This window comes from Microcebus murinus, chromosome 17, assembly GCF_040939455.1.
Source record: "Microcebus murinus isolate Inina chromosome 17, M.murinus_Inina_mat1.0, whole genome shotgun sequence".
NCBI lineage: Eukaryota > Metazoa > Chordata > Mammalia > Primates > Cheirogaleidae > Microcebus > Microcebus murinus.
In genome coordinates this window covers 26,642,283-26,667,536 of record NC_134120.1, presented here as the reverse complement: position 1 = coordinate 26,667,536, position 25,254 = coordinate 26,642,283, and the positions used below count along the sequence as shown (strand labels likewise).

Here is a 25,254-nt window from a genome sequence, read left to right as displayed (position 1 = left end):
AAATACAGCCCGCATGTGATAGAACTGACCAGCTACTTAATTTTGCTTCATAGAGGCACATAATTAGTTTGAGCTCTTTCCGAGTTTCATATGAACTGGGCTGGTGGGGGTGGGGGGAGGGAGATTTTCCCTTATATACTATTTTAGGAAAACCTATAATTGAATCTAATTTCTGCAGCTGCCATTAGAAAGCAGGATGGCAGCCGCAGCATCGAGGAGACAACACACCCGCCAAGCAGAGTGGAATCAGCCAGGGTGCAGCTGAGAAACCCAGGGCAGAGGGCAGAGCCTGTGCCCTGGAGTGACACTAAGTGCAGGATGGAGCCCACAGGGAAAGGGGCCAGAGAGTGTGGCCCCGCCAGCCCCCACCTAGGAAGGGTGAGCATCTCGCAGAGTTCCTGTCGAGGCGGAACCTTCTGTATCTTTGTTCTCTCTCCGCCACGGCTTGTAAGTATTAGCCTGATGTTGTTTACTTCTTCTCCCAATCTCTCCAAGGAATATGATTCACACGTTTTCAGATTTATTTGAACAAAATGCAATAAATATGCTGCTTCAATTTTAACTGCTGGCCTGTAGCCAGGGTTTTTAATGAATCTGGCCTGTGCTACTGAAGTGTTCCAGGATCTCCAGGGCTCTGGGCACTGTGAGATTATACACACTGGTGTGCACGCGCGCGCGCGCACACACACACACACACACACACACACACACAGCGCTCCCACCCCACCCCCACCTCCCCACCTCCTATTCCCTGGAGGGCCAGTGACTCACAGTCAACTGCAGGTTTTCCAGAGCCGACTCTGGTTAAAATTAGCAGGAGCCTTTATTGTTCAAGAAGAGGAAGGATTCCTGTCTCTTTTCACGGCTGCTTGGAAATGCCATCTTTTAATTTTTTCCCTCTCTGTTGGAATTGCTTGACTCACCTCCCAAAACTGCCATCATCAGCCTTTTTTATTCTTCCTTTGTTTTTATTGCAAATGGTCACTAGACCAGGCCCAGCCAGTGGGGACTTCCATATAAAAACAGCTGGCTATGGGGGCCTGATGTGGAGATAAAAGGACTCTGAATTGATTTTCACAACCACACAGGCAGTGCTCCAGGCTTTGGAGAAATCGGAAAAAAAAAAACAGGAAGAGGGACACAGACCCAGGTAGTGGGGCATGGCACACTTTCTCCGAGAGTGGGAGGACAATGAGCCGGGCCAGCAGCAGGCTCCAGGCACCCACCTCCAGGAAACATGGCCCACGTAGGGTAGAGCTGTGCAATCTGCAACATGTGTCCCTCTTGGTGGTCCAGCCTTTTCTTGCCGCAGCAAGATGCTCCAAGAACCTGCAAATCCAAGGTTCTGTACCCAAAATGAACACTTAGGTCTATTATGGGTTGCCATCTGAGAATCCCTTCAAAAAGAGGAGACCATTGCAGGAAGGGGCAATTTTGGGGTCTGGGACGTGGTTTCCCACTGGTGACAGAGACAAAGAGGTGGCTATAAAGGCCCCATGTATCCATATGGGGGCCAGTGCTGCCGTGTCATGAAGGGACACCACCACCTATTTTTCTTCTTTTAAGGGACAAACTGTAGTCTGATGTCTTCCATTATTACCGGTGACTTTTATTGATGTCGGAAGCCCCTGGGTGCCTCCTCTCTTGGGATTACTCTCCAAAGCAAATCACAGAGTGTTCCACAAGGATCTGCCCCCCGCGCCCCATCCCCACCTCACTTTAGCACATTCCCTAATGGGACCTTCACAATCATTAGGCAAAATAAGCAAAGAAACCTCAACGTCAGGAACCTGGGCAGGAAAATCACACGAAAGCCCTGGCCGATCTTAGTGAGTGGGGAAGACCACCAGGGTCCGGAGGCCCAGGGTGGGACAGCTTCACAAGCAATGCAGTGTGACTTCTGGGACCCACAGTGTCCTCATCAGTGGAACGACGGAATCCACTCAGTGATCCCGTCCGGCACCGACATTCTGTGATTCTGATATCTGGGCCACAGATATTGAGTGGTTCTCCCTTACCCTGTTTTACCCCGTAGAATTTCAGAATTAAAGACACAGTGAAACACCTCCTCTGTTTTTCCACTTTCTTGAAATGGAATAATAAATAGCCTCTATTTCTTCTGCGACTCCTCGCATCATAAAAATTGCATCCTCTTATTTATAATATTTATAGAATTGTAAAATATTTCTTATGTAGACTGGGAAAAAATGCCATCTTGTTTCCACTTCAGACAGGAGTGTTAGTGGCGTGGTTCTGTGTGTGTGATGTTCTCAGCATGCCCGTTACAAACGCTGGGGCACTTCCATTCGGCATGGGTTTGTTGATCACGTGATCTATTGCTAGCCGTTTTTTGGGGTGGACACTATTGGAGACACATGAGAAATATAGGACACAGAATCTTTTTTCTCAACCTCCTAATGATCTTATTGGAAAGTCAAGATTACTGTATTGAATGATAATGATGTTAATCACAGCATGCCTATTAGGACTCAGGCTGTGAGTTAGATACTGGATAGAGTTTTCCTTCATTTAAGCCTCACAGCAAATTCCTTAAGTTATCTCTTTTTATTCCCATTTTACAGACAAGGTATCTAAGGCTTAAGTTAATGTTTCTGCCCAATGCAGGGCAGTGGTTGAAGATGCACCTGACTGATTCCATGAGTTTGAAATGTCATATAGCCAAGGGTTAAACTAAATGTAAGCAAACTCGACAGAACTATGGTGTAGGGAGGTGCTTTCTGCAATATCAAGGATGTGGAAGTTCTGTGTAAGGGAGGTCACCTGCCACTTCTAGGAATGAGCAGGAAGTGACCCAGGATGATGGAGAGGAGGGTGCACTGGGAGGATGGACACCTGATCAAAGATGTGCAAAGGAGCACCGGAAGCCCACTGCATTGCCTCTCCTAGTGGTCTTTAATAACAGGTAAGCCCTAATGACACCATCGGAGAGCTGGAGGCTCCTGCTGTCCAAGGCTAGAACCCAGGGTCTCTGTGCTACGTGTCCTTCAGACCAAGCCCTGGCTTGAGGAAGAGCTGCCCTCAGATAACTTTGATTATTTAAAAAATGATGCTTATAAAAACAAACACATTCCATTTATTACATAACCAAGGCTGGAAAAATAATGTTTTACTGTCAGGTTTATTAGTTAGGAAACGTAATAATTTCCAGGTTTGGGAAATGCAGTCAGGGAATTTTCATTTTTTTTTTTTTACTTGACAAATAAAAATTGTATATATTTATCCTGTACAACATGTTGTTTTGAAACATGAATACATTGTGGAATGGCTAAATTGAGCTAATTAACATATACATTGCCTCACATACTGATCTTTTTTTTTTTTTTTTTTTTTTTTTTTTGGTGAGGGAATTTTTAAAAATCTTTTTAAAAGTCTTGCAAATTTGCTTCACTGGCACTCCTTGGCCATTTCATTTGCTCCCCGAATCCTGGTTTTAAACTCCTTTTTTTTTTTTCTCTTAGGGAAGCTTAATTCACAGCTCCGTGTCAAACCTGACAGTTAATTCTTAGCTCTGAGTTCCTGGAGACTTTCCATAGTTGTGACCTAACTGCACATTCAAACAGCATCAGCTTCTCTTCAACAGGTTCTGCAACTTCTTAATCCCACATGAAGCCATTACCTGCTTGAACCCAGGGCTAACTAAACAGAAGTAAGACGCAAGCCATTTGTTGACAAGGGTTCTGTTTCTTCTACCCCTTCACCTAAAGGGCGCACACAAGAAACACCTCTCATTCTCTCTGCCACTTTTTGGAGCCCAGACCTTAAAATGGCAGCCTGTATGTCTAAAGGCCAGGGAGAGGGAAGCTGTTTAAGGGGAAGCACCTGACAGAGAGCCTTGGGTTCGAATTCCTGGTAACACTTAGTTGTCTTGAGACTCTGCATGCTTCTTAATGTGTCAGCCTCTTTTTTCCTCATATATAAAATATGGTTAGTATTATCTACCTCAGGGGGTTGTGGGAGGTTTATATTAAGAGTGACTTGTGTGAGTTATTGGTTCTTCAGCCGTGGACTGGTCCTGAATTGGTCCTGAAATAACCAAAAGGACTTCGTCAAAAAGTGGCTCCCCTTTGTAAGACAGCTCTAGGGCATGCCCTCCTGAGTCACTGTTACTGTGAGGCACCCACACCTAAATGACAGTAACACCCAGACGAGCCTGTACCTGACTGGGTTTTCTGGGCCTTTCCACCCAATAACTATTATACTTATTTGGTTTATCTGAAAGAAATTAAATCCCTGTTGCCTTCTCAAAACTAGAAGTCCTTCTGAAAACATATTATAACTTTCTATAAACCCTCCCCTCTGGCTTTCTCTAAATAGTAAGCCGTCCTAATGAACAAAATAAGATTTGATTTACAAAAAAAAAAAAAAAAACATCTTTTGAACATGGACTTAGATGTCTTCCAAGCAAAAGACATAACTTGCTCATTCGTGTTTCCCCGAAGTGCTTAGACGGGACCTTCTAATGCAGAATTTGCCCAGTAAAGGTTGAGGAAGAGAAAACAGAGGGAGGGAGGCACTTAGAAACCGTGTACAGTAGTGTACATTGGTTAACCATTTGGTATCAAAAGTTTAATTTCTACCCTTGATTTAAAAGCATCTTATCATCTGTGAGCCACCTTCTGGAAACCCACTGGGAGCAGCTTTAGTCCTGTGTAATCCAAGTTGTGCACACAGAGAACAGGCCCCTCTTCGTGGCTAGGGCTTTATGTGTTGACATGGAAATCTTTCATGGCTTTGCGTTGCCCACAGGGGAAATCCAGCCGACCCTGAGCCCTGTCTTCTGTCCCACTTCACCCGCCCACCCAAGAAATGTACACTCTGGCTACAGGAGAATTCTCACCTTTCCCCAAAGGCACCATACTATCTTATGCTTCGTGCCTTGGTCCCCGCTGCTCTTTCTTCATGGACTTTCTTTCACCTCCTTTCAGTCAATACTTCCAAATATTTTAAGACCCCAGTGAAGCGTCACCTCCTCAGTGATGTCCTTCCTGCCCCAACAGGGAGATCACTCATTCTCCTGGTTCTCCTGGCTCTTATCCTGGCCCGTGGTCCTTCTCACAGGGTATTAAAATTAGCATTTGCATGTTTGGCTCCAGCACTTTGAGGATAGAAATGTATCTATCTTTGTAGCCTGGCATTTAAGCCTAAGGCATAGGGACTATCACTAATTCCATTATTGATGAGAAAACTGAAGCACAAGGAGGTTAAATAACTTAGCCAGGTTCAGGTAACCAGTAGCTTGTGGAACTGTAATCTGAACACTGGGAATATGTCCTCAGAGCTCATTCTTGCAACCACTTTGAAATGCTACTTCTCCATAAAAATTATCACATTGGTTACCGTGTTACATTTACTGTAGCATCTACATTAACATAAATTCTAATTCTTAGTCAACCAGGTCAATTATTTATATTCACATCTGAACTATATATTAAATAAATATTTCATTCTTAACTATTGTGCTAGAATGTATACTCGTTAAAATCGCCTCCATAAATCTCCAGTATGGTCCCAGGTGCAATGGAAGGGGATGTGGGTGGTCTTTTCAGCTCAGGGGAGATTGTTATTTTTATTTAAATTTCTTGTTCCTGCATCTTGTTTCTTCAACTAGATACTTGGCTACCCAAAAACTAGACTGTTTCTCATATTTTAAAGGTCCCCCAAAGGACACGGAGTTGCTGTGTTCATAGTAGGCACTGAAACTTTTGCTGAATAAATTAGCACATGAACAAAACTGCTTCCATATTGTCAACCACCGACAATTCATGGAGAATATAGCATCAGTTGAACATTTAGGAGTTGACAAAACTTTGCTTACTGGAGTCCCAGGTTTCAGAGAGTTAGAAGTTAGTGAGAATGGCAGAGATGAGCCAATTCCTTGGCCAGCAACCTCTCCTCCAAACGGCAAGCCCTCCAGCCAGGCATGTGGTAGCCTCCATCCTAATTAACCTTATAAATATCCAAAGTTCCCAGGACTGGTTGGCCTGTTCTAGACCTATTCTCTGTGCCAGCCACTATGCTAAGTATTTTATAGGCATTATCTCATTTAATCCTCACTATAGCGCTCTGAGGTAGGTTTATGACACTTTTTTTAAATAAATAAGGCAACTGAAGCTTTGAGAGGTTAAATTATTTAAACAAGGTCAAATACCTAGTTAAGTGACAGATCTGGGATTTAAACCAAGGACCGTCTGGCTCCAGGGTGACAGCCCTCTCCACCAGCTGAAAACTCCTTTTCTTGTAAGTGGCACATTTCCCAATTATCAGGTGATATATTTGGATTCTGATTATTACACCGAGTGCTTCTGTCTCCATGTCTTTGCTGTACTTTCATCCATCCAACCCCGACTCCTTTTTAAAATAAAGACTACAATATTTCACAGGCTGTTTTTCATGTCTTGAGACAGGGATAAAGAATAAGAACTTCTGCACTCTGGATTTCATTTGGAAAGCTAAGAGATGGGAGCTCCAAAGACTAAGAGGCAAGATACCAGTATAAAATCTTATTTTTGATTCTGAACTGGCATCTTGTACTTACTTCCCTTATTCCATGACCCTGAATAGTTTGAAGCTGTTTCTCCTGAAATGTTTATCCTTTTTTTAAAAAAATAGCATCGTGCCTGCAGGAAAATGGTAGTTTCCTCTTTGATCTCAAGCTCCAGTAAGGGTGCTTCATCCTCACTCTCCAATTCCGGAAATTTCACCTCACTCTTCTCTGGAGGACCTAGAGACCTCCTCAGATGCAGTAACTATTAAATTGCTTCCCTTCTACCTTAAATTATATTACTACACTTGCTACTATACAACGTAATGGCATGTTGTCCATTAGCTCTGCACACCATGCAGTGGTTGTAACCAGCCTGGGCCTTGTCCCAGCTGAACTTACTTTGGACCACTTTGGAGCCAGGCAACAGTGAAATTGCCTTAGAGAATGGTTGAAGAGAAAAAAAAATCATACACACTACATCCACTTCTTAAATAGGGGCATGCAGAATCAACCAAGTAGAAAGAAATGTAGAGATGCATTTAACCTCATTAGTTTCAGTAGGACTGACTCTCTCCAATCCATCAGGGTTGAGCTACATTAGTGAAACTCAACTATTTCCAAATCTCATTTACATAATGGATGAGATGTGAAATGAGCCCAATGCGAGGGGAGCCGCCCGGAGGCACTAAAGTTTATCACAATATGTAAGAGTTCCTTTAGATCATTGCATTAAATTTCCACTAACAAGATAACAAATTAATTGTCTGTATTACTGTACTTGCCCAAAGTCTATTGAGTCTGGAATATCAGCCGAGGGAGGCAGCTGGGGTTCCAAAGACGGTGGATGGGGAGAGATGCTCCAAAGGAGGTGATGAATGTTCCCTTGGCTCTCTCCTGCCCCTTTAAGAAATCCCAGGCACCTCTGTAATCTGATGGTGGACTTTGGCTTTATTAGTGAGGTAAGCGAGGATGAGTAAATCAACTGTATCAGACAAGCCTCAGGACATCTAGAAATTGATCATTCTGCCGAAATAAGCACTCTGTGTTTATTAGCTGGGAGTTCATCACTATCGCTTCTCCTCATCCAATTCCTAAGAGATTTCGAAGCCATCATCATGGTATTAGCTCGTCTGACTGAACTACTAGAGATAAAGATTAGGAGATCTATCTAATGATGGGTCTGAGTTTCTGTGATTTTTTTTTCTCTTCTATTGCAAAGAGGAGAGATTTTCTAGCACACATTCTGTGTCTATGTGTGCATGCCTGCACACGATCACAATGTGTTTGTATTCTATAGCATGAATTCAAATAGTGAAATAAAGTAAGTGGTTTGAGGAAAGGACAACTAATTAAGCTCTTAAAACAATGCAACTTTCCCATACATAACAATGTGACTACTGAACAAGAAGGATATGTGCTAAATTGATTTCTTTAGCCAGATACAGTGAGTGAGAAGAATAATGAGATTCCATAACCATATTCATAATCCCAACATCCATACATGGCCAGACTTCTGCAGATATGTCCATGAGAGATGAGTACCTATTGGACTGATTTTTACAAACCGGTAAATGTGCATTTATCTATTTATACATATATTTATGTACACACATGCACTAAGCTCCTGATATCAAGCTCTTTTCTCAATGTGGCTTCTAAATAAGCAGTAATCAAAATGCAAATAAGGTGACCCAGTTAGCATTGAGATCTGTATTACCATGCAGATGTGCTCCGCGACTGCGTACTCCAGAGGTAGAAAGGAAGACACTACAAAAGATGCTTGTATGAACTGGCATTGATTACTAAGCCCTTCACATTAGGGAGAATCTAGGGAAGAATTTTCCAGAGACAATGGTCCTATAGCTTATATCACATCTGTCATTTTTGGCTTGGTCTCTTTTTAAGCCCCCCTGTGAGTGTGAAATACCAAGCGTGCACCAGGAGAGCAAGAATATTGGGTCTTTGAAGTCTCAGAATGTAACTATTCTAGCACGAAGCCAGCATGTTGGTCAGAGATGCCCAATGACATGACCAGAGTCAGAATCATGGCTCTGCCACCCTCTGCATGTGACACTAGGCACAGCGAATCACATCCTCTTTCTGGGGCTCAGATGCACAGGAAGAACTGGACTAGTTTCCTTTGAACACTAACCTACTTTGATTTTATTTTGTTGTAGCTTCTGTGTGTTCAGAAATAGCCTATATCATGCTTTGTGTACACTACAGTAGCAAATTCTTAACCTACCTGATTGCCAAGGATGTAATGCATACTTGTGCATTGTACTACTAAATTGGTTTTTAATTATATGTATGCATTGGGTTTTCCCTTGTTAATACCTTTTGCAAATCCCTTTGTTATATTTTCCAGAGAACTGATACCACCCTATTGTCTCTCCATTGTTTTTTAAAGTATGGGTGCAACTAAATCAGCATTTTGTTTGGGTCTGTCTGTCCTTTCTCCTTCTGTGTGTGTGTGTGTGTGTGTGTGTGTGTAAATGTGTGTGGGGGGGGAGTCAATTTAGGCAGGCAAGAATTCTAATCTCAGCTTAAAAGTATCTATAAACTTTTAGCTAGATATGAAATTTGTTTTGTGTGTATATATGTGCTCCCTCCACCCCTAAGAATGGGACCTGATGTCTGAGATACAGAAAGATTAAGCCCTTTAACTTAGGATGTCTCCTCTTTGTGCTTTTGATATCTGATACATCTCCATTCTGTATGATATCGTCAGTCATTTCTAGGAAATACCTTTCAGCTGGCATGAACTTTCCACTGTAGGATCACTTCTGCATCAAGACAATTTACTGCCTAGAGTAAAATACTCTTTAATGTAAATCTCCGTGAAGTTCCAATGAACAAAAATGTTATCTTCTCAGCCCATTTTTGTACTTTTGAATTAAAAGTGGCAAGAACTAATCAGACTGTTTAGTGGTTTCTCTGAATCTAGAAAGCCTGGGGTCAAAATACTGAGCTAGAATAGATTCTGACCAGGAGGAAGCCAAAGCAGAATTAGATTCCAACTCTTGTCCAAGTTCATCCAGCAAGTGTGGGGAAATGTGTAATAACCCAATGTCCCACAGTTTTATTTTCTTAACTTTTATGTTAACAAATTATTTCTCTCGGATGCAATTTATTAACTATAAGTATTCATTGAATAGTTTCTTTGTGTCATTCTTTTTCTGGGAAGATACAAGAAAATAATATAAAGTCTCTGCTTCCTGAAGAATTTAAATTTTATTGGAGACACATATAACTTGAACATATGAAATTAGTTTAAAATGAGACAATTTGTACTAAGACAATGTAGTGCTAAGAAATAATAATGGTTAACACAATTGAGTAGTTATTATAACTAGGCATCACAGTAAGTGTTTTTGTATGTACATTAGTTTTCTCTTGCTGCGATAACAGATTTCAACAAACGTAGTGACTTAAACAATACAAATGTATTATCTTACTCTACTATAGGTTGGAATGGGCCTTTTTGAGCTAAATTCAAGGTGTTAAGGGAGCTTTATCTTTAGAGCCATCTTCAGATCTAGCAACACTGAGCATCTCTCTGACCCTTTTTCTATCATAATACCTCTTTCTCTCTGACTCTTCTCTTCTGCCTTCTTCTTCTACTATAAGGGACCCTTGTAATTGGATTGTGACAATCTGGATAATTAAGGATGTTCCCGCTATCTTAAGGTCAGCTGATTAGCAAGATTAATTCTATCTGCAGCCTTAATTCTCCTTTACCCTGTTACATAACATATTCACAGGTTCTAGGGATTACGATGTGGACAGCTTTGGAGGTGGGACATTATCGTGTTTGTGACAATCTATAAACGTCTTTAGTCCTCACAACAAACTCTTTTAACAGGTGAAGGAAACTGAGGTGTGGTATGGAATGTTAATAAAACTTGCCCAAAATTACACAGTTAGCGAGGCAAGTAGTATTATTCCAGAGAATATATTCTTCACCAATTTGCTGTATTGTGTAGTATAAAATATAGTATATTCTATTCAGTTCTTTAAAAAGAGCTTTAGAATAGATGAACATGTGGGCTAAAGCAGTTAGGGTGGTTTCCTACAACATTTGGTTCTTGAAAAGTAGATGTGTGTTCCGTTTGTCCATCCATTCATCAATCCAACATTTTTATGTACCTATTATCTACCGAGCAAGGTGCTGGAGAACTAAAAGAAAGTGAGACCTGGTTCCTAACCTCTAGGATTTTGCAGTTGCCTGGAAGAATTGGCAGATCAATGAACAAATAAATACAGAACAAAGAGATAAGTCCTATTACAGAGATATGTTCAGGATAGAAAGAAAACAAGGGAGAGAAAGGCACTGACTCTGTCTGACAAAGAGATGTAGGTTTCATTTTCCCCTTTCCCAACATAATCTCAGTATTTATTTTTCGAGGCTCATCCAAAGCATTCTTCTCTCAGCTACACAGAGAAGACTTGCTATTTCTACTTTTGGTTTGTTCGTTTAGCAGCCCTAGCAGGCCCTCCTTCTACTTCAAGTCCATGAATTCTACCCATTTTCAAGACTGGGATTTTTGTACCTGTGTCTGGCTTCTTGGCTTCTTGAGTGGATGGTTGGCTTCATTCAAAGAGGATTCAAGTTCCTGGGGCCTGATAGTGCTTGGCACTTGTAGGTTCTTAATGAATGTTGAATGAATAAATGTATGAGCAGGAGATCACCCCAGATCTCACTGAGACCTGATTTTCCTCCTACTTTGTGAAAGACTCATTTGGCTTCCTATCTCGTGTGGTTTACCAATCACGTAAGTATTTCTGTCGTCTACCACTCTTCAGTTCAAAAACCATCTCTTGGAAGACAGAGATCACAACTTCCAAGTTTTGTGAGTCGACTGTCAAATACTTATTGATTTCAAAATGATTGATTCTAGGTTCATTGAATAGTATTCTGCTTAATAGTAATCTTACCAGAATGTCATCTTTTAAGGTCTTAGAATGAAGTAAAATTCATTTGACATAAAATAAATGTTGATAGGGCCACCATCTCTGATTAAGCAGGTTGTTTGCTGTCCACAGGGGGAAAATGAGGCTAAAACCCCGCCCACTCTCCTGCCCCTAAGCCATAAGCCCTAGGGATGTGTGGGTACACAGGAAGCCATGCCTTTTGCTAATTTGCCTTAAGGTACCCTCTGTTTGCTAAGCCCTAGATCCGTGGGGCTGTGTTCACCTGAATGGTTTGACTTTTTCTAATTTACCTAAAGATGCCATATGAGTAGCACAGATTCTGCCTTTTTGATGGTTAAAAAGGTACTTTAGGATCTTTTATTGCCCTTATAAAAGTGACAGTTACCCTTATGCTATGCAAAGATTATTAGAATGTAATTCTTAGAAAACAAGGATTTTAACTGCTTTGAACAATGCCATGTCTCTGGTATGGTAGATGTTCAATAAATATTTGTCAAATTAATAAATAAGATGATATAACAAACATAAATGTTTTATTGACTTGGGCACAGAAAAATATTATTTTCAAAATCCTAAGGGTATCTATTACTTGATTCATTTTCTTAGATTCCCCTTATTGCCATGCATAAAGTTCATTTGCAAACAAGAAAAAAAAAGGCCATGGGAGGATCTGAATAGACAACTAGTATATTAGCAAGGGAATTATTGTCAAGGTTTCAAGGGTAGTTTTCTCTTGTATAAAATATGTCATTTACTGGTATACCCAAAAGTCGATGTGTTATGGGAAAAGGAAGAACACTAAATTGAGTCAAGGACATGGGTTTCGGCATGGATTTGTCTGCACATGTGTTATGTGAGCTTGGGCAAATTACCTTGTCCTCTGTGCCTCTGTTTCCTTATTTGCACTTTGGGGGTTTTGCCATCTGCCTCTTGTCATCCACAGGGGTGTTGTGAGGGGCAAATAGCAAAATGCATGTCGAAGCTCTTTGCAAAATTTAAAATCACTAACTGCTCAATATAACATAACTCCCAATCTATGCCAAAACTTGTGTTCTACAGTGTAAAGGGAGCCAGGAAGATGACTGAAGGGACCAACCGCCCCAGTGGTGTCAGCCTCTCCCTACACACTAGCCTATGCTTTGCCACCAGGAAATATCTGCATTTGCAAATCTTGGAATTAAAAAATGAATTAAACTGTTCAACAAGCCTATATTAATCACATACTACCTGCCAAATATGCTGTGCTCTGCAGTAGATGTTGCAAAATGAATTACATATGATCCCTCAGTGATGATTCCATCAGCTGCTTTGTGTCAAAGAGACTATGCAGAATAAGACCCCAACTGAGAGTCAGAGGATCTAGATCTTACCACATCTTACCAGTTGTGTGATTTTTGATAAATCATTTGACCTCTCTGAATCTCCATTTCATTTTCTTGTCTAGAAAAGGGAAGTAAATAGTAGCCATCCCATAAAGGGGTTTTGTTTGCTTTCTCCCCTGTGGAGAAAATGAGATAAAGTAGATAACTAGCTTTGTAAACCATAGAGCAACATACAAATTTCTCTAAGGTGAGGCTGGTTTGTATTATCGAAGGTCGCTGAGCTCATTAAAGGGATCCTGGGAAAGTCAGCCACCATAGGCCCTGCTTTTCCTTCACAACCTCTGTGACCTTGAGCAACCTGGGGAAGAGGTAATTGAGCAGCAACTACTACTTTGGAAGAAACAGAATCGAAATATTGAAGCTATTGACTCACCCTTAAGGCAGTAAACAGTGCTTTGGTCTCTGACCTTTTCGCATCCTGGGGCAGTCAATAACCTGGCCACTAGATGCAGCGCCTGCCACTGATTTTGATTTGGGAGTAGTTTAACCTTGAACTGAGCTCCAAGTAACCAAGGCAACAGGAAGTCAGCTTCTGCATCGAATGAGCGGGAATCCATAAATCAAGTCCCTAATGCAAACATGGTGTACAGGTAGAGGTTTGAGGGGATAAGTGGTCTATGAGAAATTACCTTTGAACATGAGTGACCGTTCCTACATAGGCTATAGCACAGTTTCAAAGAGTTGTTTTTTTTTTTTAATTTGTCAATGGAGGTCAACAGGTTATAGCAGAATGTTTTCATATAGTTTTAACTTTTTTTTTTATTTCCTCTTGGCTCTGTCTTTTAATTATGAACAGATGTTGCATCCACAAAGTTATTAGCATTGTTATTTCCTCCTTCAAAAACACACTGGCCTCCAAATATGCAATCCTCAGTGCAGTTCGCCTTGTGTTGGGATTTAGGGATGCTCTGAACACATCTACCAAGAGTGCTCTCCATCCAGTCTGCTTTGTGACTTTGAGACAGTGCTTTGCCAGAGCAAAAATACTCTTGACATTACTCATTGCCCCCGTGTAAGCAGCAGTACTACATCTCAAGGGTCCTGTCAGTATGGGGTTATATCTGGGTTTCTTTGCAATCAACCTCCAGTCTCAGGAAACCCCCTACTCTGAAGAGAGAGAAGCCAGGCTCACACTGGAAAGAAATTGTCCAAATGCCCTGCCACTTTGCTTTCGCAAACCATGGGGCATCAGTTGCCACCTGGAATGAAGGGAAAGGAAGACTTCCAGTGGCCAACTGCCCCGTGCTCTCTCCCAAGTAGCAGTTACCCATTTCAGTTTCCTGAAACCTCTGCCCTCAGATAGATTTTGTGGATTATTAAGTGTTCTTAGATTAGCCTTTGCTTAAAGTTTATTTAATATTCTTGCCTATGTATGTTATTTCTGGAATTGTTTCCATATCCTTTTGAAACCCCAAAATGACTGAGAAAAAGTCAAGGCTTTTATTTTTTTTTTAATTTTGTTTTCTTTTTTTTTAGTTTGTTTTCAAATTTATTGGATGGCAACTAGAAAGTAGTACTATAATCTAGAAAATTCTACATTATCTAGGGTTTTCGGAGAGAGCTCATAGTGACAATCTGAACGATAGAGTATTTTAAGTGTGATTTTATTACTTTTAACGTATTTTATAACATAAACACTCAAGTAGCAAACTATGCCCACTGGAGGTCTGATCAGATCAGCTCTAATTAATTGACGTGCACTGAGACTAATTTGGATTGTGGAGCATTTGCATAAAAATGGGTACAACTAAAACCACTAGAATCAGTTTTTTCCCAAGTGAGAGTTATATATCCCACTACTATTCTTGTTTATGGCCTTCCTTCTCCGACTATATCATAATCTGAACAAAGAATTACCTCCCCAATCTGTGTCCACAGGTACAAAGATGTCATATCAGTGAGTTTTTCCAAAGGAGCTATTTTCCAATAGAACTCTGGCTTAGAGTTCCAGAAGTATCCCATGGAAAGTATGCCTCCATCCGTTGGATGAGAATACTGCTGTGGTACTATACAGAGTACCAAAATGGGGCCTTTTCATCAGACTCATGCCTGCTCTCCCCATTATCATATTTTTTTTTAACAATCAGCTGAAAAAGCACATCAGTCATTCTATCCCAAACCCCACACTCTAATGCAGTTCTAGATTTTCCCCAAACTACGTTTATTTTCTCAATGGAAAAAAGTTTAATACACATTTGTGGTTTTAAAAATATTAACAATAAAGAAGGCTAAGGAGTAAAAGTAAACCTTTCCTCTTCCTCACCAGTCTCTGAGTTCTCCTTCCCTGAGAATAATCACTGTTCACTATTTGGATCTATCTCCTTATAGATGATTTCAGATGCAGTTCAAGTATGTTATATGTCTGTACCTAGCCTATCACTAGTACACTTGCATATTTTACGATCAGAGTGTGCTATACACGTTTGCTACACTTTCCTCAATGGCTGTGCCTCGAAATCTCTGTCTGTCACAGAATTTGATGTTTGTCTGCTATGAAATATAAAATCCAAAAGAGCATAAGCAGAATTGTTATTCACAGCATCTCAGCTGGGAGTTTCAGAGATTGGAATGGAGAGTGGGAAGAAAGTAATGGAAGGTACATGTCAGCATGACTTTCATCCTTAGATTACAGGTGTTTTATCCAGGTGTGGCACTAGCACCTGTCTATCCTCATTCTGAAACATGCAATCGACAGATCGGGGTCAGGATCAGGGGGACCAGCATGATCCCTGGGTTTAGTGTCTGGCTACCTGGAAATTTCCAGCTCTGACATTAAGAGCTACATGAGTTTATTCAGTTCTCCCTTAACCTCTTAGAAATGTGTTCTCCTCATCTGTAAAATCGAGAAAATAGTAATATCCACACTGCATGCTTCACAGAATTGTCATGGGGCCCAGGTGAAGTCGATCTCACTGTGGCAGTGAGATAGTGTTACTCTGGGAGGGGACTATGTCACTCAGGTTGTTTGGGATGGAAAAAAGGGTCCAGAACTACTGGGATAAAGCCCAATTTGTTGTTGTTGCTGTTGGTGGTGTGTAACGTACAGGTGAAGAAGCTCTGAATGGAAAACCATTGGACACGGATTCAGATACCCTCAGTCTCTGGAGTTATGTTTGGATGAGTTAGAGAGTCACTTTTTAGCAGCTGGGGAAGGTGCTCAGAAATCCTTGGTCATGTCAGAGAAGAGAACTTAGGCATTGCTTGCTGGTTACAGTTGGTTCTGAGGAAGCAGGTGGTTGTACTAGTGAGAGTAGCAAGAACAGGAGTAATAATACACAGCATGGGCTATGTGCTAGACACTTCTTAGCACTTTACATTGATTGACTCATTGGATGCTTACAAAAACCCCTAGAAGGTAATAATGTCACCATCCCATTTTTACAGGTAAGAAAGTTTTAAGCTTGGAGAGGTTAAGCATCTTGTTCTTGATTACACAGCTGGGAAGTGGCAGAGCCTGGATTCAAGAAACCAGGTTGCAGAATAGCTCTTGCAGTTTGTTATGTAGCAAATTTCCAGGCCCTTGCAGAGCCACCTCGCAGGAGTCTACCAGGGCTTTTCAGCATCTTAATGACATGACATATGATGCTTGTTATGGCCAGCCACTCAAGGGCCCCCAGATCAGCTCTCCCTTAGCCTGGAGACCCTTATTGCACACGGACCCCACAAAGTATCTTCTGCCTCCAACAGGCTGGCCTCTTGTCTAGATCCTGTTCATTCCCTGCCCATGACTTAGTATTTGCTCTTCTTGGCATCAAGAATGTCTTTCCTTCCTCCTTGTGGCTCCAGCATGAGCTTAGCAAAGCCTTTCCTCACTTCCTCCCATACTCATCTCCACATCCTGAGAACTCCCCCAGCACCTAGGATGAAAAGCACACAAGCCTGCACACACTCCTGGCCAGTTTTCCCTTCTAATTCTGTCTTGTCTCCCAGCTGGACAAAGTGAGAAGTCTCACTAAGATGGGAGCCACTTCTCTTCCCAGAAGCCTCTTTCGTGCTGCCCACAGTGTAGCCTTTGTGAAGACAGCATGTTTATCCTCAGAAGGCAGAAGGGCGCCCGAGGGAGGGATTATCCTGCTTCATTAGGCGTGTGCCCTGGCCCCCAAGTCCAGGCAGCCAACCTGGAATGCGATCACTCCTGACCTCTGCCACAAAACCAAAACCAGTCATGGCTATTTTTTTTTCTTTCCTTTGAATATTTTAGCATTTGATTCTGTAGGAGAAGGAGGTCAAATCCTTTGACCATTTCCTCCGATCACTTTCAGGTTTTATATTGTCTATCTTCCTCTTCCTTTAAAATAACCACAAGCATTGGGGTTATTATCTTTTAGGAATGCCAAGTCCCCACTTAAAAGTGGACCAGACAGCAGCGCACAGTAAGAACGAGGGCTCGGCGTCCGCCATGATGACCAGGAAGAAGCCAGCTGTGGTTGACAGTGTTGCAATCCCACCAGCCCCGGTGTTGTCCCTCCTCGCTGCGTCTGCAGCAACGTCGGACGCAGGTGAGCACCTTTCAGAGGATTTGGGTTCACCCCAAGGAAGGTGAGGGTGGAGAGGCCCACTGGGAATGTTCTGGAAACTACAGGTAAGTGTTCTCTGTTTAGCCAACCTCCCGTGGATATGGAAGCTGTTTCATGGAACATTGATCATGGAAGGTATTTCAGCATTGGGTTTCTCAGGTGAGAGGGGATCTAAGAAATGAAGATCACCTGGGAACCTGGAGGGAAAGGAACTCTGAAAAGCTTTTCATTTATTCTCAAACTCATCCACTGAGTAGCAACTAAATGATAACAATATTAATTGCTCCTTATCAAGCCTTAGTAATTATTAATCTCTGCATCAAGGGCCTTACACGTGTTACCTCATGCAACTCGTAAAAGAACTCCGTGGAGTAAATACTTGCATGCTCATTTTCAGAAGAGAAACCTGAACCTGAAGAAGCTAGTCCCAGGAATCTGGGGACAGTCATGATCCCATGGCACATGCCCTCAGCCACTGGATATTACTGCCTGCCTTGCTCATCTGGTTTGAAAGACAGTTACCACTGAGTTTCCTTGAGGCATTGGTACCTTGAGATTTCATGAATTCCTCAATAGTCCCCAGAGTCCTTGCCAGCAGTGGACAAAATACAAACTTATTCAGATATTCCAAGTTCTCTGTAGCCTGGCCTGTTCCACCTCTGCCCTCTTCTGCTCCTCACAGGGTCTCCCACCAGTCCCTCTGCCAACCGTTACTCTGCCAAGCTCATCCTTGCTGCCGAAAAGGCAAGCCTTGGATTTGGCTTGATACGAGAGCTTGGGGACAGCCTTACCCAGTTCCTATTCACACCCTACCAATCTTCAAGCCCCAGACAGTCACAGCTCCTCCAAACACTCATAATATCCAGGGTCTCTCCCATGCATTTCCACCACCTCATAGATTGCATTAAAAAATACCTTCTACTTACTTTCTTCTCCCCTGTAACAAAACTGAATGTACCCCAGAGGCAGAATCAGCAATTTAGATTCTTCCTAAGTTCATGGCATGCAGAATGATGACACATTCCATAGATATTTGTTAAATTAATATATTAGTAAATGTGGTGAGCACATTTCAGTATTTAGAAATGCCTATTATAATTAGAAGCCCAAGAAGAGTCTCATTAATAATATTTACTCCAAACTCATTTTCTAATACAGCAAGTTGCTCTGAGCAGAGAACTCAATTTGTCTACCTCCTTCATGAAAATCACTGGCAATTTGAAAATAAGCCCATTTGAAATAACAGAAAGAAATGCTCAGAATGACACTTTCCAAATTGAGTTTGGCAAAATATTAGGTGTTTTGTAATTAAAGATGTTTTCAGCATTAAGTGAGTATAGGGAACGCTGTTCCTACCTAGCACCTGTTTTCTTCCTGCAGGACTTGCCAGAGCCTTTAATTGACCAAAGTGCATTGTGAGGTTCCAGGAGGAAAGGACACAGAATTTCACATTCTTATCTGACCACAAAACTTGTTTTTCTCAGACTAGCATTCAATCTCATTTCCAAGAGATTGAATCTCATTCAATCTCTTGGAAATGATGTTCTACTCAGCTATTTGGGAAATCTTGCTCTGAAGGAATGGGGTCATCTCTCAGATATGATCATGAACTTTCAGTTGGTGTGAGATGAAAAGTTTTGGGGGGAAATGCCAGGTACATGATGCCAGCAAGTAGTACAAGAAGAAGTCAAGGAAGGGAAAGTGTCAGAGGAATGCAGAAGCAGCTACGCCATGAGACCTGATGGATAAGTAGCACCTTTTTGGTTTTTTATTTGGGGGGGGGGGTGTCTCAGCAGACGCAGCAATATGGGCAGAGTCCTGGAAGAGAGAACTGGTGCCAGGCCTGAAATTCAAAGAAGACATCACTTGGCTGAAGCAAAGGATTTGGTCTATGGTCTGCACTACCCAGACAGATAATTGCTTACTTGGCCTCATCCATTAAGCACTGGAGACATCCTTTTACGGATTCAGAAATTAGCCCTGTGTGTTTCAGCCTTTGCTTGCCAAGCACAGATAGTTCCCGGGGGCAAAAGACAGGTGGAACTCATCTTCTTCCCCTGCAGTCTTTCCATTCAGTGTGACAGAACCCGTTCTTGGGATCACTTGCTCACATGGGCTTGCCTCCTGTGTTGGCATTCGGTAAATAATTTACAAATATGCCAAACAGGCAGTAGAAACAGGTGGGCATTAAACTTTTAAACCTGCCTCTCTAGTAAGCATAGCTGAGCTAAAACTCTCCTGTTTCAGGATGCAGGAATGGCTTGTTTATGTTTGGCAGTACTCAGATGAGATCCTCATGAGAATTTCACAGATTTGGTCCATTTCCGGGTCTCAGGCTGCTGAGCAGAACTTTAGGGGGAACTAGGCCAGAGATCTACCCCAGGTGCTGGAAGCCAGACCTTCCTGAGATTTCACTCCCCACAGATAAACGGCTTCCCACAAGCCTGAGAGAGTTAGAAACACACAGGCTGGGCTCATGGCCAGCGCTCTGTTTCACATGTGAAGAAACTGACGCCTCCTGAGATTCAGAGACTTGCCTGAGGTCATACAATTGGACTGGAACTCAAATATCCTGATTTACTGCCTGATTTCCAGTGGAATCCCACTTCTGTCATAGGCCCAACATGAGCAAAGGCAGATTTCTTTCTCCGTAACTATGGACTCCTACTTCGTTTGGAGAGCAGCGAGTGAAATTCATACATTGATGAGATGGATAGTTTTAACCAAAGCCAAGCACATAGTAGGTAGTTAATAGATTGTGAGTTTGATTTCATTTAATTGCATGCTAGTGCAATAGTCATATATATTTCTGATGAGAAAACTCACTTGATTTTTGTTTTCTTTATAGTGCCTTTCTTCATTTTTCACTATAAATAAGATAATTTAGAATTACTTATGGCTGTATACAGAAACAACTTATTTTCTGATAGGTTATCATTTCTTCAGAATGATTTTGGAACCAGACAACTGCAGGGGGGAAAAAAAGGAAAGAAGAGTTAAACTAAGTGGTTTATACAGCAAAATTTATTTAAGAAATCACTTATTAAAATAGGACACTGAAATAATTCAATTACTTACAAATTCCTTTCATTTGAAAATAACGGATGCTAAAGTAGCTAGTGTAGTTCCTGACACATAGTACATTCTTAGTAAATAATCACTGAGTAAAATGAATGGTTTCGAGGCAGTAGCTGTGTGCTTTTATAGTACTAACCTGGGTGGGAGACATCTGAGAAAAACATGCTGGGAACATACTTGGAACCACTTAACAATTAAATGGAAAACATTTGACAGGCACTTTGTAGGCTGTTGGCAAATACTTGCCAAATAATTAATCAATCTGTAATTCTCACAGTACTTTTTCAAACAAGTGATCTTTGGTAAAACTAAAAAGAGGAACAGTCTCCTCTCATTTTATAAACATAAGTTGGGAAAGATGAATATAGGTCAAAGGCTTCAAAATATGTCTTTTCTAGCTTGTGTATGTGCACGTACACACACTTGCATGTACACACACGTGTGTGTAAATAAGAGACCCCACAGTTTCTTGTTTAAAGCAATTCTCATAGCTTCTCAGAGTCTGAGAGGCATGCTGATTATGAAGTTATTGATTTGTAGTAGGGGGCATTTGAGGAAATGCGGAAACTGAGAACGGGTGAGTTTCTGAGCTGCTGGGAGGGAGGATGGCAGTGGCTGCCAGCGGTGCTCAAACAGGTCAGCTTTCGTGATCAAACTGCTCAATAGCTATAGATCGGCGGCAGTCCCCTGGCACAGCACAGGAGGTCTGATTCACGGGAGCACTGCATCATTATTGTGAGTAATTAGAGCTAATGCAGTAAAAGCTCCAATAAAGTTTGTTCAAAGTGATGCATAATTTGAATAACTTCTATTACACTAACCCACTAACGATTTAATAATCATATCGGATAATCCCTACTGGAATGAGTCAGGCTAATTTTTCTGACCTTCTACATGTTAAACTAACTTCTCAGGGAGGTCATGCAACGTATAGAGAATTTATGATTTCACTCCTGAAACATGTTTTTCCCTCCTTGTATTTAAGATGGGTCTATATTAATAAGTAGATTCCAAATTGTGGTAAGAACTTAGTAAAACAAAATCCCTATGGTTTTGCAGCTGAAAGTATGGACCAGGAATGATGGTAAAACAAATGATTATAAAACAAGTATATCCTTGATTTCTCTCTCTCTCTCTCTCTCTCTCTCTCTCTCTCTCTCTCTCTCTCTCTCTCTCTCTCTCTCTCTCTCTTTTTCTCTCTCTCTCCCTGTCTCTCATACACCAACATTCTCTCATCTGAAGTCCAAGGAGGAAAAAAAAACATATCTCAGGGATGCAATCATCAAATCTGAACTGCTCAAGGTGTAGCTCAGTTAGAGATAACAGAAAGAGAGTGAGCACAGTTCTTAGCTTCCATCTGTTTTATATCAAGGCTAATCCATTATTCTCATGAACTATATGCTCTACCTTGTTTTGAACTACCAGAGCCCATAAGTAAGTGAAAATATTTAAATTTCATAAGTTTATTAAATTTTTAGGCATTTTGCTTCTCATGGCAGAGACTAATATTGTAATAAGTCAACCATTTAGTTATTAACTAAACTGTCAGTCCAATCAGAGCTAACTGATACCTATAATCAAAAAAAAACCTTAATCTTGAAAAATTAATTACCTTTACAAATAATAGTAGGAATTCTTAATTCTAATAAAATCAGAATGAAATTCAGTCTGCTAGGAGCTGAAACAAAATGATTTTGAAAATTGCATCTAGCTCCCAAATTCTATGATGCCTGATTTTTCCTCTTTGCCAACTGCCATCTACGGGATGAGGCCCAGTAATAATGAAATAATATCCAGGTACAAAAAACAATGAACAGGAATTTAAGAATAATACAATTATTTCTTTCACTTGCTTTTTGTCTTACATAGAATCATGATCTAAATAAAGCTTCTCACCAAAATAACAGTCCAATTCGGCCAAAAGTCTTGTCTTTCCAAAGAACCAAAATAGAGGAAATAAATATATGAGTTAATAGAATTTGAAATATCTAAGAGTCATAAGTATATATGTTCAAGGAGTTTTGAAATTGTAAAATAAATTCCTCCATCCCAGACTAATTACTTAAAATACACAGTGGGACACTTTCCAAAAAAGATCCAGAGCAAATAAAGCTCAAATTAAAGACAATCGGTCAAGTTGTCTGAAAAGACAATTAATTACTGATGGGCCCACATGAAAGCATCACAAATGAGCCTATGTTTGCCTAGAAAGATCTGCTCAATCCAGCAGGCTCCGGAAAAGCTCCCTCCTCCCAGCTGTTGGCCACCAACAGACCCAGCAGGGCTGGAAGTTGCTGTGCTTTCCTGAGGGCCCCAGTCACATGCCAAAGGCCTTCTGAAAAACCTCCAAAAATTATAGCCCCAAAGGAAGGAATAAACTCCTGGACATCTTAGGGCACCTGAGCTGTTCCTATATGGCCAAGGCTGTGAACATCCCAGAGAATCATCAAACTCTCCAGAACCTGGCCCCTGCCCTCGGCTCCATCCTCATCTCCTTGCAAATTTCAACGAGCACTAAACTCCTTTGGGATCCCCACTGTCTGGGTATTATTTTCAAAAGAACCTAAAAACTCATGTCAAAGATTCATTCAACTCTTTAAAGAAGAAAACGGCGTGAGGATAAAGCTGGCCCAAAAGACAGTTAGAGGAGCAGGGCATCATAGGAACGTAGACATTAGATAAAACAGGCCTGGCAGGATTGCTCAGTTAATGTCCTAATTGGCAATAAAACCATAACCTCGGGTGTTATCGCTTCTACAGGACAAAAATCATTGCATCTTTGCTAGGCAGAAGTCTACAAGTTAACTTATAAACTGGCAGATTCTGATCCTTTAATCAGTAGTGGATAGCAAGTCCAACAAGGGCACGTTTTTCTAGATAATTAGTACTCCTTGGGCAGGCCAGAAAGGACTTGCATCCTTCCATTTGCCTGGTTTCTAAGTTTTGGCTCATTTTTCTTACGACTACACACAGGCCAGGAAACACTCCCGTTGCACGAATATGTTCTTGTCTCCTATTTCCTGCACGGAAATCTCAGTGCTGCACTTACCAGCTCAGTGATCTCAGACCTCAGTGTTCACGTCTGTAAAAATGGGAAAAGAATATCTAGTATAGAGGATTGTAGTGAGGAATAAATGAGATAACCATTGTGAAAAATCTCAGCAAAGTACCTGGCACAGAATAAGAGTTCAGTAAATGGATGCTACTATTGCTGTGGTCGTTGTTATTATTAATATTTCATGCGTGATAATCTTGCATTGTGGCCAGAGTCTTGGTTTCCTATTTAAGTTTTGTCTCATTCAATGCATAAGGAGCAACCCATGAATTCCCAGGACTTTGGAATAAATCGAAAGAAAACAAGAGACACAAAAGCCAGGAGCCTTGCTGTAGAGCAACTCATAATCATATCTAGGTGTCAAGACCCTTTCGCAGTGCTCCGCGCATCGTACATGCTCAATAAACATATCTGGGCTTAATTTAACTAATTATTTTCTCTCCAGAGCTGAGATTTCAGGAAACACAGAGATTTTAATGACAGGTTTGAAAGTGCCATATCTGTGCAAAGTTGAACTCAATTTATCTTTTCAGAATGGTTCATACAGATTGTGCTCCTAACCACCTCATGCCACAGTCAGACCCTCTTAAGAATAATGATAATAATCCATTTTATCTTCTTCCCAGGGATAGTATCATTCACACCTCCGCTGAAGCCCCTGGGAGCTTTGGCTGGGAGGTAGCAGACACGGAGAAGAGTCAGGTGCGATTATTGTAATGAGGACTCCACACTTGGAGAAATGCGGAAACGAAAACCTCCCATACGTGAAGCGATTTCTATTAAGATACTCATTTTATATCAAATATTCAAGCTCCTCTTTATAAACGAGAGAGAATGAAAGGAGACTCTCCCAGGCGCGGATTTTATGCGGCCAAGTACGAAAGGGCACAAATATTTTATGATCGGTTTTGAGATGAAAGTGCGGCGCCTGCCTTGTTCACGGGCTCTTTCCATTTCCAGAAGTCTAATTAGATTGTTGGTTTAATGGTGGCGAGATAGTTTAGTGGCAACTGAAAGCAACTGTGCTAATGAGAAGGAGGCACGGTGCTTTTTTTGGAGTTTTCTGTAATTAATGAAGAGTTTTTGAAAAACTTCTTGGGTCTAGTGAAGTTGGCATAGTGAGCCCAGCTGTTGGTGGCGGGGGTGTGGCAAAGTCATTTCCATTGCTGCAGAAATGGCCTCAGGCAACGTGGAAGAACTGTGTAATGACTGTCATTAAGAGTGATCTTGAGTGGTCCAGGCAGGCTGTAGTCAGTCTAAGAGAGGAGGGCAGGGAGAAAAAAGAGAGGAGGGATTGCGAGACAGGTGTGACAAAGACATAGAGAGAGAGAGGGAAAGAGAGAGAGAGGGAGGGAGGGAGAGAGAGAGGAATAAAAATAGAGATCACTCACCAGTTATTGTGGAGTCCTTATTAGAGTACTGTAGTACTTTTCAATTCATTCCCTTAGGTAAGCTACTGAGTCTTACTGAGACTTCTAGGTCCAAGTTTTCTCATCAGTGCAATGGGAAAACTAAATTTTGCCTTTAAGGCAGTGGCGAGAAAGAAATGAAACAGCTGATTGAAAACACCAATCCCATATTAAAAACTTAATATGCAAGTATTTTATGACCTCTCTCATGTCAAAAATGAAGTTATGTCGTGTCAGGATTTAATCATGTGAAGTCATAACTTAGTCATGTTAGGACTTAGAACTTAATATCCATTAACTAGACTTTAGAAAATGATCTTTATCCTCACCCTTCCTTCCAAATACCCTTATCTGAGGACATAGTCCAAGCCCC

At 41.3% G+C, this 25,254-nt stretch overlaps 1 protein-coding gene across 3 annotated transcripts in view; it reads left to right on the top strand.

Moving 5' to 3' along the window:
• Nucleotides 1-25,254, top strand: part of SETBP1 (SET binding protein 1) — a 359,523-nt gene that overhangs the window by 314,739 nt on the left and 19,530 nt on the right. For all 3 annotated transcript variants that reach the window (XM_012790305.3, XM_012790306.3, XM_075993488.1), the window contains one exon: nt 17,151-17,321. In XM_012790305.3, coding sequence (XP_012645759.2) covers nt 17,151-17,321 — 171 coding nt within the window. The remainder of the gene's footprint in view (nt 1-17,150; nt 17,322-25,254) is intronic.